This window comes from Capricornis sumatraensis, chromosome 5, assembly GCF_032405125.1.
Source record: "Capricornis sumatraensis isolate serow.1 chromosome 5, serow.2, whole genome shotgun sequence".
Lineage (NCBI taxonomy): Eukaryota > Metazoa > Chordata > Mammalia > Artiodactyla > Bovidae > Capricornis > Capricornis sumatraensis.
In genome coordinates, this window is record NC_091073.1 from 66,111,946 (window position 1) to 66,130,065 (window position 18,120).

Below are 18,120 nucleotides of genomic sequence, written 5' to 3' on the forward strand. Positions count from 1 at the left end.
GTAACACCAAGTTCTATGCTTAAATTCGTGCCCTTTTAGTACAAACTACACACCAACTTAAAAATTAAATGCAAAAAAATTCTGCTTAAGACAAAAATAATCAACAAAATTTCAAAAAAGATCAAATTTAAAATTTCAAAGATTCTCAAATTTGAAATCATTCCACTTAATCTACGATAGTGTTTTATAAAATTTCACAGACCAAAAAAAAAAATAGAAACAAAACTTCAAAGATCCTCAAACAAATTTTAAAAAATTGTTTGTTCAGTCAGTCAACAAATAATGGATGCTAACATGTAACAGATGCCGTGCTAGAAACTTAGCTTGTAAGGGTGAATAAAAAGGAGTCCCTACCCTTACAGAGTTTATAGAGTGGTCAAGAAAGGCTTCATTAAGAAAGTAACTTTTAAGCAGAAAACTGATGAAAATTAGGTAGGAAGCAAGCCATGAGGATATTCCAAGGAAAACCACTGCAAGCAGAGAAACAAAGTGGAAGGCCCCTGGAGTGGAAGCGATCGGCCTGCTCAAAGGACAGCAAAGTGGTTGGTTTGGCCAAAGCAGGATAAGCCAGAAGTATAAGAACTAGGTTGAGGAGTGCGGGTCGGGGTGGGGAGGGGGAGAAGGGATGGGGGTAAAGCAAACTCTCCTTGTTTGAGCAAATACTTAGTTGCAAAGTATGTTAAACTAGATTTCCATGTGTTGAATTCCTTAGACTGCAAGTGCCAATACACTTCATCTGTTCAGACACTAGCAAAAATCACTGCACTGGGTGAATCAAAAGAGCTAAAAATACTGTCCACTTGCTTATTTTGTTTAAATAAAATAAAATAAAACATGGTAAGGTATGAAACTTTTATGATTATTTGGCTTCCATCATCCACCAAGAAGTTTACTGGAATTTCAAACCTAGTACATAATGGTCGGTCAATACCCTCCAGAGTCCAGCTTGAAAATTCAAATATAATAAGCAATAATGAACATCATGTGTATACCATTTAAAAGTAAAAACAAAACAACACTAACTATTCCTTACTAGCTAGCATCAGATAGGAGAAGGCAATGGCACCCCACTCCAGTACTCTTGCCTGGAAAATCCCATGGATGGAGGAGCCTGGTAGGCTGCAGTCCATGGGGTCACGAAGAGTCGGATACGACTGAGCAACTTCACTTTCATGCACTGGAGAAGGAAATGGCAACCCACTCCAGTGTTCTTGCCTAGAGAATCCCAGGGACGGGAGAGCCTGGTGGGCTGCCATCTATGGGGTCGCACAGATCATATGACTAACGTGACTTAGCAGCAGCATCAGATAGATCAGCCTTAAGATCAGCCTTTTTTACCTTATGACTTAAATTTCCATTTTTTAAAACTAAACTCATATATTACATAACTATGAAGAAATAACCTCACTGATCAATTCAGTTTGTCTAAACTGCCTAACTGGAAAATCTATCTCCATACATAAGATTTTTCAAGGAAAAGGCAATATAAATAAAAGAAAAATGACAATTTTTTGGACCAAAGATCATTAAAAAGTAGAGCTAATCCATTTATTAAGAACTCGCTAATCTACTAAGCTAACACTTACTAAGTTTCTAAACTATAGAGATAGCATAGTTTTATACAATGCAGACTAAACCATAGTGCTCAGATTTGTGTCCTAGTTCTGGTACGCTAACTACATGATATCAGGTATGTCATCATCTCTTCCAACATCTGTAAAATAGGGATGATAACACCATTTACCTGAAAAAGTTACTGCAATAATTAAATATATGTATCTAAGGTGTTTGGAATAGTACCTGGAAGATGTTAATGATTCACTAAGTGTCGTTTTATTATTATTGTCAACCTTGCGTTATGCCAAGTGCTAAAAACTACGAAAAGGACTCAGAAAATTCCCTCACCAGCACTAACAGCCAAGAACACCACCGGTAGATATATGACTATTAATATTTAACAGACATTTTACAATAAATATTCCTGAACTTAGGAATCTACACTGTGGGGTTTCCTTAACATTTCTATACAACTAGTTACTAATTCTGGATTTAAATACTTAAATTAAGAAAATTTAAAGTTGATCTTGTTGCTTAGGGTTAAATATCCAATATATCACAAAATAAATAAGCAATGTAGTATAGTATCAAGTTTTTAGAACACATTTTTTAACAGGTAATTTGAAATCTCAAACTCCATAAAGGATATTTTAAAAATTCCTGAAACAGAGAAAACTTTAAAGAAGAAACAAAAAATCCAGCTCTAGCATCACTGCCTCAATAAGACATGCTTCTGCTACAACTGTTCACTCCACTACTTTTCTGCTTATGTGCTGTGTATTACTGCATCAATCTACCAACAAATCTTTCAATCAATAGTTTAGAGCAGTGCTGCCTAACAAAAATGTATTGTGAACTACATAAATAATTTTTAAAATTTCAGTAGCCACTTTAGAAAGTAGCAACAGATGAAATTATTGAATTTTACTTAACCCAATATAACCAATTAATCATTATTACAAAATGTAATCAATAGAGAACTTTTAATAAAATAATGTTTTTTTTAAAAAAACAAACTAAGACTTCAAAATCTGGGGTATATTTTATACTTGCATCTTAACATAGACATCTCATATTTTAAGACCTCAACAGCCACGTGTGGCTACCAGCTATTGGCCTGGACAACATATCACTAGAACTATAGAGAGTCTAGCACTTTGCTAGCAGCATTAGCATCACCTTAGATTTGGTTAGAAATATTGAATCTCAGCTCACTTCAGACTTCCTAGAACAGGAACTAAGTGTAACAAGCTCCTCAGATGATCTGAATGCACATTAAAGATTGAGAAGTACTAAATTAGACCACACACAGCTAAAAGTATTAACAAACTGTTACTGTCATTTAACTATCACATGGTATCATGCCGTTCACTAAAAGAAATACTAATGGCTTTGACATAAGTCATGTTTTCTGTACCCTGTCCAACAGAATTTTCTGCAATGGTGGAAATAATCTGCACTGCTCCAAATGGTAGCTACTTGCCACATATTACTACGTGAAATATACCCAGTACAATTGAAAAACAGAATTTTTTGCTTCAATGACTTGTAACTCTTTAAACTTAAATAGCTACATATGGCAAGTAGTTACCATACTGCAGCATAATTCTGAAAGTTATCATTTACTATATCACAGCATAATCTCTAGGAGGATCCTTAAGACAAATTCATAAGGTTCTAAATCAAGAAAGTCCCTCTAATTACATGCACTTCTCAATCACTCACACTCTCTTTTTCAACAACAACCATGTTTACTAACACTTTACACTGGCTAAGGTCAAATTTGAAATCTACCTATATATAAATATAAGTCACAGAATATGTTTTGAGGGGAAGTACAGGTGGCTCAGTAATAAAGAATCCACCTGCCAATGCAGGAGACACAGGTTGGATCTCCAGGTCAGGAAGATCCCTTGGCATAAGAAATGGCAACCCGCTCCAGTATTATTGCCTGGGAAATCCCATGGATAGAGGAGCCTGGCAGGCTACCATCTATGGGGTTTCCAGAGCTGGACATGACTTAAGAGACTTAAAAAACAATAACACAGAGAACATATTAAGAGATCTTAACCAAGTTTGTAACAAAGCAGATGGACTGTATAACAAAGTATCTTTAAAAAATAATTTATAGAATGTGTTTTGTATCTGTTAATATTACCCCATCTTATCATCAATTAACAATACACATACCTGTACAGTCTTTTTTATTCTATGGGAAGGACCTGGATACTCTGGAGAATACAAATCTGTGAGGAATAATGAGTTGATTAATGTTGACTTTCCCAGTCCAGATTCACCTAAAAGAAACAGAGGGGGAAATCTGTTAAAATTCAGTCAACTTATCAAGCTTAAATATTCAACCAGTGTTATAATCAAACTTGCTTTCATCCAATTACTTCTTGGAGGACAAGGAAGTGACATTACAAAATATACTATAAAGACTCCCTATTACAATAAGTTCTTAGCCCTAATTTTCTTACCTATCAAGTCAGACCTGTATTTAAAAAGGATTTTTGGCTTCATAATTCTACAATCTCTGTTTTTTAAAAGTAATGTAAAAAAACAGAAGTAATGTATCTGATACAGTAGTCACCAGTTTTTTTAAAAAACAGTGATATATTCCTAGAGATCAAAGTCATGAAGGAAACATCCCACTTGGATTATATATTGCTGCTTCAGTGCAATAAAGCATAAAAGAAGTATAAATGCTTTTTACAATTAATGAATGACCAAGGCAAGAAATCAGGTAAGTACAAAAAAGTAGTACTTTTGTACTTTTACTTTTACTTTTTTGTCTGCTGACAAAAAAAGAAGAAAAATTAATCACAATGTATTTTAAAAGCAAACCACAAAAAAACAAACCCACTTCTAATTTACCCATATACCAATCAATTTAAGTATACTCTATAAATTAGATTCCAAAAAGTCATACTTTTCATACTTCTATATACTTTTTATAAAAATGCTTCTGTTTAAACTGAGAAAGGAGGGAGGTAAGACAATTTCCACTAAGATTCACATACTCTTCTCTATCCCTTCATGTCAAGTCTAAGAGACCATACCAAATGTACAGCTAATTTTTACTAAAACATCAACAACTTTAGAATACATGTAATACAAAGTCAAAATAAATTAACAATCATTTAATAATTATCAATTAACATGGCACCAGTTGTTAGTAGTTCAGTTAGTTTAATAGGCATCTTTATCCAATATAACTGATATGACAAGTTTTTTATGAATACTATCACTCTTTCATATGGTAGGGGAAGGATTAAACTTTCCCTCTAATTTTCAACTGTGGCTAGCATTCACTAACAAAAATAAAGTTTTCACCTGGAGGGAAACAGCTAGTTTTAAAATATGTGAATCATAAAAAGTAAAGATTTTGTCAAAATATCAGAGTGGATACCAAGGAATCAAAAGTGTAACGTGATTGGTGGTTCATTCTTAACTAACTAAAATTTTTATGATAGAAGACTAGGAATTGTTAATTTTGTTACAGATGGTAACATTTACAGTGATAACATAATATGAGATTTCCACAGTATTTCTGTCATATTCCTGAGAACAGATTTTAATTGAATGATCAGTAATTTAGCTGACATACACTGACCTGCCTCTTTAGAAATCTGTATGCAGGTCAGGAAGCAACAGTTAGAACTGGACATGGAACAACAGACTGGTTCCAAATAGGAAAAGGAGTACCTCAAGGCTGTATATTGTCACCCTGCTTATTTAACTTATATGCAGAGTACATCATGAGAAACGCTGGACTGGAAGAAACACAAGCTGGAATCAAGATTGCCGGGAGAAATATCAATAACCTCAGATATGCAGATGACACCACCCTTATGGCAGAAAGGGAAGAGGAACTAAAAAGCCTCTTGATGAAAGTGAAAGAGGAGACTGAAAAAGTTGGCTTAAAGCTCAACATTCAGAAAATGAAGGTCATGGCATCCGGTCTCATCACTTCATGGCAAATAGATGGGGAAACAGTGGAAACAGACTTTATTTTTTGGGGCTCCAAAATCACTACAGATGGTGACTGCAGCCATGAAATTAAAAGATGATTACTCCTTGGAAGGAAAGTTATGACCAACCTAGATAGCACATTCAAAAGCAGAGACATTACTTTGCCAACTAAGGTCCGTCTAGTCAAGGCTATGGTTTTTCCAGTGGTCATGTAGGGATGTGAGAGTTGGACTGTGAAGAAGGCTGAGAGCCAAAGAATTGATGCTTTCGAACTGTGGTGTTGGAGAAGACTCTTGAGAGTCCCTTGGACTGCAAGGAGATCCAACCAGTCCATTGTGAAGGAGATCAGCCCTGGGATTTCTTTGGAAGGAATGATGCTAAAGCTGAAACTCCAGTACTTTGGCCACCTGATGCGAAGAGTTGACTCACTCGAAAAGACTCTGATGCTGAGAGGGATTGGGGGCAGGAGAAGGGGATGACAGAGGATGAGATGGCTGGATGGCATCACGGACTTGATGGACGTGAGTCTGAGTGAACTCCGGGAAATGGTGATGGACAGGGAGGCCTGGCGTGCTGCAATTCACGGGGTCGCAAAGAGTCGGACACGACTGAGCGACTGAACTGAACTGAACTGAACTGACTAGGAGTTATGGACTAAGCTAATGATATGAAAATGAAAATGACTACTTCAATTCTCAAAGGCATTTCTAGGGTAATACACACTACTAATTACAATTTAATTTAGTAAGTGTTTCAGTAGTACACATTTAGTGCGCCATGTAAAGAGTCAAGGAAGTTATTATTTGGGCTTAATGAAGAAAACCTCTTCATATCATCCACTTACTTGAGAGTTCTGGGCAGAGTAAGAACAGAGCCCCAAAATCTAAAGCTTTCTCCCTTTTAAATATTAATCTATTAGTTTCAACCATTAATAAATTTGGAGGCTATTCAAAGTTTTTACAAACACTGTTTATCAAAATACATGTAAATGTAACCACTGAAACGCTATACACCTCTGCAAGTACGTTTCGTTTCCAAACTAATTTTTTCCCACACTTTTATCTCCTTTTAGTCACTTTTTTCCTATGGCAGCCCCAAACTACAATTTTATTAATTTTTTTTAACCTGTGTTAATAAAAAGATAATTTCTCCTATTCATATGCCACTTAACTCTGTAACAGTTAAATATTAGTTTTTAAACCCTTCAAACTTATTTCAGCTCTTTCTCTTCCACTTTCTTCCTGAAAATTCAGTCCAGAAATCATTATCTGAGGCTGATGATACCAGGTGAACATGCTAGAGGGAAGGCACAGTGGCCCAGGGTAGGCTAATAGGCGTTTACAAGATAAAGACCGCTTCCCAAAGAGTCTGGGAGAAGGCCTGAACTCAAAAACGATGAAGAAGGCATGAAGAGTGGCTTGCCACAGGGTGTCACAGCACTTGAAAGGGGTGAGTAGCGATACTCCACCACAGGGAGGAAAAGAAAAGCCTGGACAGAAGATTAGTTTCATACAGGAAAACTGATCAAATAAGTAAGCACAGTTAAAAAATTATGAATCATTATATTGTATACCTATAACTTATATTGTACAGAAACTATAATTCAATTTTTTTTTAAAGTAAACATATGCTGTGATAATGAACTGAAACTGGAAATACCACTGTAAACATGATGATTTTCAACAAATATAATAGATGGAGATACACTATGGATACAAAAGTATTTGTTTTTGTTTCCATATATATGTGGGGCTTTTCTGGTGGCTCAGACAGTAAAGAATCTGACTGCAATGCAGAAGACCGAGTTCAATCCCTGGGTTGGGAAGATCCCCTGCAGAAAGGAATGGCTATCCACTCCAGTATACTTGGCTGGAGAATTCCATGGACAGAGGAGCTTGGCAGGCTACAGATCATGGTGTTGCAAAGAGCTGGACACAAATGAGAGACTAACACTTTCACTGTCTATACGTATGTATACAAACATACATTTGCTATTTTCTGATTCTGATGGTATATTAATGGCTATGCAGTGGAAAATCCTTGAGGAAGAGAAATACACAAGTATTTAACGGGCAATGAGGCATTGTGCATTCCAAATGTTACAGAGGGCAAAAACCTGCATACTGTACTTGTAATTTTTGTCTTTACAAATGTTACAAAATTAATTAAAACATTATCTCAGCACAAGAATCACAATAAATCAGTGTCACACACTTCCAATTATGCAGAATACTTTGTACCTACAGTTCTCAATTTTTAGGTGAATTAACAACCTCTCTGAAAACCCAAATACACAATCTCTCCCCAGAAAATAAATGATAAAAATCTCAATTGTATTTCAGGAAGCTCAGTCAGTGAACCCATTTAGAGCCCCCTCATGCTCAGTTGTGTCTGACACTTTTCGACCCTACGGATTGTAGCCCACCAGGCTCCTCTGTCCATGGGATTCTCCAGGCAAGAACACTCTAGTGAGTTGCTATTTCCTCCTCCAGGGGATCTTTCTGACCCAGAAATCAAACCTACATCTCCTGCGTCTCCTGCATTGCAGGCCGATTCTTCACTGCTGAGCCACCGGGAAAGCCCTAGTCATCCCTATTTTCCCCTTAAAAAGTCAGCACCATAATCTTTAGTATCTTTGTTGTTGTTAAGTAACTCTCTGCCACCCATGGTCTGCAGCATGCAAGGCGTCCCTGTCCTTCACTACCTTCTGGAATTTGCTCAAACGCATGTCCATTGAGTCGATAATGCAATCCAACTATCTCATCCTCTGTCTCCCCTTTCTCCTTCTGCGCTTAACCTTTCCCAACATCAGGGTCTTCCAGTGAATCAGTTCTTCACATCAGGTGGCCAAAGTATTGGAGTTTCAGCTTCACCATCAGTCCTTAGGATGGACTGGTTGGATCTCCTTGCAGTCCAGGAGACTCTCAAGACTCTTCTCCAACACCACAGTTCAAAAGCATCAATTCTTCGGTGCTCAGAATTTTTTACGGTCCAGCTCTCACATCCATACATGACTACTGGAAAAACCATAGTTTTGACTAGATGGACCTTTGTCGGCAAAGTGTTATTTCTGCTTTTTAATATATGCTGTCTAGGTTTCTCATAGCTTTTCTTCCAAGGAGCAAGCGTCTTTTAATTTCACGGCTGCAGTCACCATCTGCAGTGAATTTGGAGCTCAAGAAAATAAGTCTGTAACTTTTTCCATTTTTTCCTTATTTGCCATGATGTGATAGGACCAGAGGTCATAATCTTAGTTTTCTGAATGTTGAGTTTTAAGCGGCTTTTTCACTCTCTTTCATCTTCATCAAGAGGCTCTTTAGCTCCTCTTCACTTTCTGCCATTAGGGTGATATTATCTGTATATCTGAGGTTACTGATATTTCTCCCGGCAATCTGGATTCAAGCTGAGCTTCATCCAGCTAGCACTTCTTATGTTGTACTTTGCATATAAGTCAAATAGGCAAGATGACAATATACAACCTTGATGTATTCCTTTCCCAATTTGGAACCAGTTGGTTGTTCCATGTCTGGTTCTAAGTGGTGCTTCTTAACCAACATACAGGTTTCTCAGGAGGCAGGTAAGGTGGATAATATCACTTTAATGATTCATGGTGTAGTTAACTTGGACTTTTGTTCTTCTCTACTATATTCCCTTACAGTGTTTTCACCTATCTTTACATTTTCCCATTAAGCATCTGTAACAGTTAGAGCATACATGGAATGGGGATATCCTCAACATACCATAAATCTCCTAAAATTCAGGAAAAATATATTTTATCTTTGAAAAAAATATTTAGTAGCACAAACTTTTAAGAAAATAATTTGCTAATGTTTCTAGAGCCACAAAATATTCAAACACTTTGCTGCAAAAATCCAACTTCAGGGACTATAAACAGTGATACTGCCCTCTGCTCCCAATACATATACACAAGTCCTATGTGTTTAAAGATCTCCACTGCCCTGTCATTTGTAACAAGGGTAAAAACAAATTTAAAGTCCACTAATGGAGAAATAAGCTATAAAAACTATCATATATTCTGTCACAAATTAGAATACAATGTAGTCATTAAACATCTCAGTTAAAATGTTGACCAAAATTTCCATTCTCTAAAATTTTTACTGCAGCATTATTACAAAATTAAATACACAAATCATTCAAAAGTCAAATGAGAGTCTAAAATTTGATACAGCCACAGTTGGAAATATGCAGCTGTTAAAAGTGAAAGATTGAGGATAAACATAGCAAAATGTTAATGATAATTATCTCTTGCTGGTAAGTCATTTCATTTCTTTAGTATTTCTTAATTTTCACAAGTTTCAAGTATCATTATGGAAAAGTCTCCTTTCTGAGAGGTGCATCTTACTGAGGCCCTAAACAGATCCCACCATGTTTACTTCCTTCCTAGAAAATAATACAATATAATTATTTTACATATTGTTTACTTATATGTCTATCTCCCTAAATAAGCATAAACTCCAGTGATCTTCTCATAGAAGAAACAACATAATTACTGTAATTTATAACTGTAATAATGTAATATAGTATTTATATAGGAAGAACTAGAATGAATTAAACCAAAGGGTTGAGTAAGAGAACCAACCAAGCACATATATCTTTAAGCTTGTAATAAATGGTTTTAGGAAGACTAATTAACCATTTAAAAAATAAGGTAAAATAAACATCAAATTCCTGTCTCACATCAAAAAAATTCACATGGATATAAATTGCAAAATAAAGAAAGTAAACCTTAGTCTATATACTTATATACAGTGCAATCCCTAATAAGACTGAATCAAGCAGGCAGGTATCAAAGACAAAAGCCAAAAGAAAAAAAGACTACACGGACAATATAAAAATCAGGTTAATATATAACATGACACAAGAAAAATTCTGACAGAGTCAATGCCCAACCACAACCACAACAACAATACCCTTAGAGCATCTATACAAGGAAAAAAAGGAATATAGCTTTTAAAATTAAACCAGAATATATGATTTATAAAACCAAAGATAAACAGAAATAATTAAAAAGCTAACTAGCAACAATACTATGTAGAATGAAAATAAGATACCAATTTTTAGGTATTAAATTGGCAAAGAAACACTGTAATATCCACTGATGGTAGTATGCTATCAACACCTGGTTAGTGTGCAAAGTGGTATACAATCTATCTTAGGTCAATTCGGTATTAATATTAAAACCCTTAAAACAACTCATAAGCTTTCATAAAAAAATACCAATTCAAACTTACAAAGCTTACTCCTAAAGAAGTAAATAAAAATGCAAGGACAGATATAACTACAACCATGTTTACTCTAACTATATTGATACTGGACAACAAGGCAAATTTTGGTATACCCAACCTACAAAAGCCAATGAAATCTGCATCTCAATCATAGCTAGATTATCAAAAAATATCTATTATTAAAAGATGATCATAATTTACTGCTAAGTTTATAAGACAATCACAGACATTACAGATACATACAAACAGAAACACTGTATGTTTCTATGCTTAAGAGTTACCACTGGATGACAGATTATGGTAATATTTATTTTCATTTTGCTTTTCTGCTTTTCCCAATTTCTACAATGAAACACATTAACTTTATTACAAAAGCACTTTTTAAAATATGTAGCTGAAACTCCTAGAAGGAATACAAAAATCTAAATAGTAGGTAAGTTTTTTCCCCGTAAACTTTCTCTGCTTTGGCTAAATTAGTTCTCTGAAATAAAATTCATATAACAAAAATGCACTATTTTAAAGTGTACAACTCAGTGGTTTTTCTGTATTCACAATGTTGTGCAATCATCACTGGTTAAATTACTTTTATTACTAAAAGCAAAATAAAAATACAGAGCTCAGGGCAGAAAATTCTGAAGTATTAAAGCATTTCAAGTAGTCAACATATCTTAATGTCAGAATTAAGCATAATTCCACTGAATGCCCAATAACCTAGATACAAAATGGCCAATACTACTTTTCAATTTCTTCAACTAACTAACTACATTAATATAAACACCAACAAGAAGGTGGGGGAAAATTATCTATGACAGTCATTGTTTATTCTGTCACTCATTAAATACCCCCTAAACTTTACTAATAAGTCATACATAAAATACACATTATGATAAACTCTGAATCCCCAAAATGGCTAAACCACCATATTCTACTGCTAAGCTCCTTTTGCCAACAAAAAGGCCAGTGCTACTAAAGACATTTGATATAGATCAACTAAATTATGACAATTAAAAAAAACCTCTGCTATAAAAATTTTGCAAAGCTTAGTCTTATAGAAATGATTAAGCTGAATTTTATCTTCAAAAAATCCAAAATAACAGATTTAATGCCACTTGCTTTTCAAAATATTTTCTGGTCAGATAAAGCAATCTACCTTAGTTCTACCTCTTTGAAAGACTCTAGTAAAATCAGGAATTTACAATTAACATTTTATTCTCAGAGCATGCTTCTTTTTAAGTGAAATCACTCAGTCATGTCCAACTCTTTGCTACCCCATGGATTGCAACATTTCAGGCTCCTTCATCCATGGGATTTTCCAGGCAAGAGTACTGGAGTGGGTTGCCACTTCCATCTCAGAGCCTAGGCAAGTCTAATTAAGAAGCACACAAAGAACTGTCAAGTTCCGAGCCCAAACAGGTTTGACGCTTTGCTACATTAAAGACCTAACTGTCTTCACTATTTAATATTGCTGACATTGGGTTTTAAACTAAATTTTCAAATAAAGATTCAAAATCAAGAATTCCAATCTCATCCCAGAGGCAAGCACAGTCTTTAAAATCTACGTTAGCCTACCCTTCCAGCCTTATTTCCAACTATTACAAAGTGAACTCTTCAGGGTAGGATCCTAAAATCAATGTACAATGCCAATTAATCTTAAATCTCCCTCTGCTCCTCCATATCATCCATAAAGCACAATTACATATAACCTGACAACTTGTTTTCTTCCTGCACTGAAACAGATACCTTTTTCTTGAGCACTTAAGAAGTAACTAGTTTATATTAAGGCACCTAGACTAACTGAGCAAAGTGAGAGCCATACACTATGAAAGTATGTGGAAGCTGGAATGACTAGGGGAATAGAAAACACCTCTCCCACTTGATGCAGACCCTAGGACAGAAACTACTCATTTCAGTAGAATGGCAGGAAAAAACTGCTTGCACTATTTAAGTTATCTACAATTCTCATTTCTTTTTCTCTCTGTCCCTCTCGTCTCTTTAATTTTTTTAGGGAAAACAGAATATCTAGTTGAAATCATACAAGTTCAAAGCATAATGGATGCACTATATCCAGTATTTCCAAATGAGCCTCTGCATCTTGCCTAGAGAATCCCGTGGACAGAGGAGCCTGGTGGGCTGCTGTCCATAGGGTTGCATAGAGTCGGACATGACTGAAACAACTTCAGCAGCAGCAGCAGCATAGTGCTTAAGAACACACCAGACAGAGATAGACTGGGTTTGGTTCTGGCATCTGATAGCAGTGTGACCATGAGCAAGTAACGAATATCTCCATGCCTCAGTTTTTGCATCTTTAAAGTGGAGAAAACAATAATACTTATATAATACGATTACTGTTAAGGACTGTATGAGTTACAGAAATAAAGTGTCAATACTTTATGTACTTGAAATATTGCCTGACATATAGGTGCTGATTTTTGTTGGCTATTGTTTTTCCAACTGGACTGCCCACTCAATGTCTATCCCAATTCTATTCTTCAAAAATCTGCCCTAATACCTCTTCCTCAAATAAAGCAGTAATAATGTCCAACCACGGATAAGCTCTCCTATACCTTTAAACATCTGTTCTTAATTTCTATATGACTCTACTAACTTGTATTTACTTCCTGAAAATGTTATCTTTTTATGTATATTTTATATCATTATGTAAATTATAAGCGCCTTTAGGCAAGAAAATACAGGAATACCAATAGGCCTCTTTTATACAAAAAAGTCTCTCAGGTAAATAATAAATATTGCTTATGAAGCAAGGTTACTGGATAAAGGTTTCCCAAAAAAGGGTGAAGAGATTAAGAAATTAACTGTTAAATATAGATTCTCAGTTTGTATCAATGTATAAATCTCAAACCAAAAACTGTTTTAAGAGTCGAAGTTGCTCTGAGCATAAATCACAAAAATGAGGACTCAGTTTATAAGGAATAGCTTGTAGTCTCTAAGTCAAGAATGTTACAGAAAGATTAGCTTTAGCTTTCTATGATATATACACAGTGCTGTCAGATATGGCCTGCAGTCTGAAAAACAATGTATAAAATACTTAAAAGGTGACTTTTATGTGTCACACATTGCAACTATGTACATGAAAAGATTCAGACCTTGTACTCAAGTCTACACAAAGACAGTTAATTAAACAGTAAGGTATGGGGAGGAGGACAGAATAATAATATTGATACCCATTCTCTTTTATTCTCATTTTAAGTCTTATCAAACAAAAAAAACAAGCTATAGTTGACAAAAGGTCTAACCAAAAAAACTAGTAAGAATCAGCATCTTGTTCCCATGGTGGTAACACTGATTAAATATATCTATGAGGGCATGTATTAGTTAAGTGGAAAAAATACAACACTAACAATACATAGTTGCAACATGTACAGTGGTTACTAACTACTACTACTAAGTCACTTTAGTCGTGTCCGACTCTGTGAGACCCCACAGATGGCAGCCCACCAGGCTCCCATGTCCCTGGGATTCTCCAGGCAAGAACACTGGAGTGGGTTGCCATTTCCTTCTCCAATGCATGAAAGTGAAAAGTGAAAGTGAAGTCGCTCAGTCGTATCCGACCCTCAGCGACCCCATGGACTGCAGCCTACCAGGCTCCTCCGTCCATGGGATTTTCCAGGCAAGAGTACTAGAGTAGGGTGCCACTGCGTGCTAAATATAAAATGTTTAAGTGTTAAATGTGGCAACAACAACAAAAAAATTAGTAAGTTACATTCAGAGATTCCATATTTCCTCTAAAAGTCAAGATCAGCTGATTATTATATATCTTTCACCTGGAAAAATGTCACAGCAATTTCAAACCAAATATCTGGCCTTGACTCCCAGACATTACTAAGCAGACACTCAAAAAGTCACTCTTTAAGTTTTAATAACATAAATTTTTTGAAAACTGTTATGGTTCTCCTAATGGACCTAGGAGGTTTTTTTACAAATTAAAAAATGATCTTTTATTTGTCTACAGTTTGTCACTTAAGATCACTAACATTACACAGTAAATGTAAATATAAGATGCAGTATTTCTTCACATATAATGATTTATGTTACCAACCTATGAAAAGGTGTGTCCTGCATATTTTATTCACCTATCTAGACCCACACCTCTGCTCTACAGCAGCAATTTGCAAGCCAGGTATACCATACTTTTTATTCAGCCAGAGGCAGACAAGTATCAAGTTTGCAGATTTTGTACCATGTTTTTGTGCGTGTGTGTGTACCACATTTTAACTATGAATTATTACAATGCAGATACTTCCAAACAGCCACAAACTGACCCGCAGGCAAAATATTCTGGTCAGTTGATAAAATATTCTTACCTTCAGTGAAGGAGTATTTCATACCTAATTCAATAACCTAATTCAGCACCAAAATAAAATACCAGGTATAGAATATAATTAGCAGAATTTAATGCACAATACATAAAGATCCAGCATCAACTCAATTTTCTTTGTCAAGGATAGTTAATCCAATAATTCTGCCTTCCATCTTCTTAAACAGAGAAATATAATAAATTGCATCAAATTGAGGAGCCAAGTTATAAAGTCAGCCTATATGAGGTGAAAATAGTACAAAGTCATTTAAGATTAAGACTGTCATTTAAGAAAACTAGTCTTACACATGGTAAAGTGTCTTTTCATATATGATGATGTTACTAAACTACAGTTAAAATAACCCCTGACAATCTCTTAAAATCGATTACAGGCAGGGAAAGGTGTTCACAGGATGAAACACACGCAAGAGAAAAATAAGAGTGAACCAAAGAAGGAGAGTCATATTTCACTTATTCCAGAGCTTACACTCAATGAATAAACTCCCAGGGCAATCACTGCATGATTATGATCCTCTACCCCATCCTTCTTTTTCAGATTTAGAGAACATATATAAGTTAAACACTTGGATGATATGGCTTCAATGCACTACATGAGCCAAAGAATAAAACTATCCTGGAGTAATAAGTAACCACCAGATGCTATTTCCTTTTGTAGCATCAACTGAGGAGAACTTCTCCAGTTTTCTGTTCCACTAGCCACCTCCCACTGCTTTTCAACTTCTACTTCCTTTCCCCGCAGTTTTCAAAACTGCACCACCTACAAAAAAACAGGCAAGAAAATACTTAAATCCCACTATGCTACCAAGTTAAATTTTAAAGTGTATCTGCTTAACAAAAAACATATAACATTGATTGCTGCAGTTATTTGGGCTATTGTTTTCTTAAAACATTCAGAGTTCATTAAACAGTTTGAAACTTGGATCAAAATTCAACTTTAGTGAGAAATTATATCTTACCCACAACCATAAGTGTGAATTCAAAACCTCTCTTCACTGATTTTCTGTATACTTGATTTGGGAGATTTGCAAATCCCACATAGCCTTCAAGATTCTTCTGTTGCTGAGAAAAGTAAAAGAGGCTCAATTATTAATAAGTCAACAAAATGCTTCTATCATACATTTTAAATTCTCTTCATTAACCTATTTTTAGAAAATCATACAAACTCTTACTCCTGGTAAATCAAACTGATTTTATAGTATTACCAATAAAAGTATTAGTTAATCGAAGAAATGGACAAAATAAATTGAGCACAAGTTGATTAACAGTAGTCAACTATAAAAGTCAATGAGATTGTCAGATGACACCACTGACTCAATGGACATGAGTCTGAGCAAGCTCCAGGAGTCAGTGATGAACAGGGAAGCCTGGTGTGCTGCAGTCCATGGGATTGCAAAGAGTCAGACATAACTAAGCAACTGAACTGAACTTAACTGAGTCAATTATAAAAACCCAAGGGAATAAAATAAAAATTAAAAAAACCTGCCTCAGAGCAAAGATTTCAATTTATAGTAAGTTACTGAGATTCTGATCAAGCAACTAAAAAAAACAACAAAGGATTTTTCACAATAAAAAAATTCAAATCCCCTTAAGATTATATTCAGTTCAGTCACTCAGTCATGTTCAACTCTTTGCAACCCCATGGACTGCAGCATGCCAGGCTTTCCTGTTATACTATATATTAGATTATATAATTAATTATATATTTTATATTAACAATGTTATATAACATATATTCCCTGTTGTATTATATATATAATCTTATATAAGATTATATTAAGGACTCTTTTAATTATTCCCTTTGCTCATACTAAAAACCACAGGCAGGAGTTTCTTGAAATTCACCTTCTTATTTATGAAATAAAATCAAAATGTGGAGTTTAAAATTTTTCATAAACTCTTAAAAGCTCTCATGATCAATGTCAACCAGTAAACATTATCTTTCAAACTCTTATACTAGGTCCAATAATGTCACCTCAATGTTTTTACTGGACATCAAATTTATCCTGGTTTTAAAGTAAACTTTAATTTCGTTTTCTGTATAGCTTTTGATTCTTTGATGAACACACCAATAATTTCATGAGTAATTCATACAAAACTACTTCTAAATTGGCACAGAAAATCAGTGTGACTTTCAACTTACCCATTGGTGAGAAATACTGTCCATAGTTCAGACCATCTGAGTGAGTAGAGTCTTACTGATTAATTTACTTAGAGGTAGGTCTTATTCACCATTAAAACATAATGCCATTCATCATTTAAAAAGAGATACACATTTCTCTTAAAGGTTTTTGCCACATTTAAATTCTCATCCAAAAACACTCATATGGGATCAAAGTAATAATTCAATACATTTGGATTTAACAAAGAACAGCACCCTGCATTCCTCACTAGTATCACATATATAACTAAATATTCCATCCATAATCTTTTACCTTTTTTTAAAATTCATATAAATTAATTTTAAGACATGTTGAACAGATAAGTAAGCCAATTAAATTAGAGGCTAATTTTAAATATACTAGTTAGGACACTGAACAGAATATTTTAAAGTCAAATATTTGAAAGCCTACTATGTGCAGAGCTAAGACTATGTATTAAATTTAAAGCTTCCTTGATTCATATTTCATCCAATTGTAACTGAAATTTAACTTAGACCAGAAAAAAGCCTCTGTATTAATTATGTAGTATACTCACAGCTACTTTGTAAAGAACATATTTCCATCATTCCAGTGTTCCAGATTCCAACAGAACAGATCCACAGAGGAACAGTAAACGAGGAATTCCAAGAATCATTCATGGCACATTCAGTCCAAACAGGGCAGAGAAATCCATTGGAACACAGTAAAATGAAGAGAAAGGGAAAATGAAAGTTACTTACATGTAACTTAACAAATTAAAGGTAAATTACAAATATACTGAAAGTAGACTTTTTTCTACTCACATCAAGGAAATATTTTTTGTTGGATACAAGGCCCAGTGAGTCCATTGTAGCAGCTTTCCTGATAA

At 34.8% G+C, this 18,120-nt stretch overlaps 1 protein-coding gene across 1 annotated transcript in view; it reads right to left on the reverse strand.

The window, feature by feature from the left end:
* The window catches only part of SEPTIN7 (septin 7), a 60,591-nt gene extending 42,764 nt beyond the window's left edge, over positions 1-17,827 (reverse strand). Inside the window, exons 1-3 of the mRNA XM_068972988.1 lie at positions 17,809-17,827; positions 16,071-16,173; positions 3,748-3,854 (exon numbers count right to left, since the gene is read on the reverse strand). Coding sequence (XP_068829089.1) covers positions 3,748-3,854; positions 16,071-16,080 — 117 coding nt within the window. The 5' untranslated portion in view covers positions 16,081-16,173; positions 17,809-17,827. The remainder of the gene's footprint in view (positions 1-3,747; positions 3,855-16,070; positions 16,174-17,808) is intronic.
* Positions 17,828-18,120: the final 293 nt, after the last annotated feature.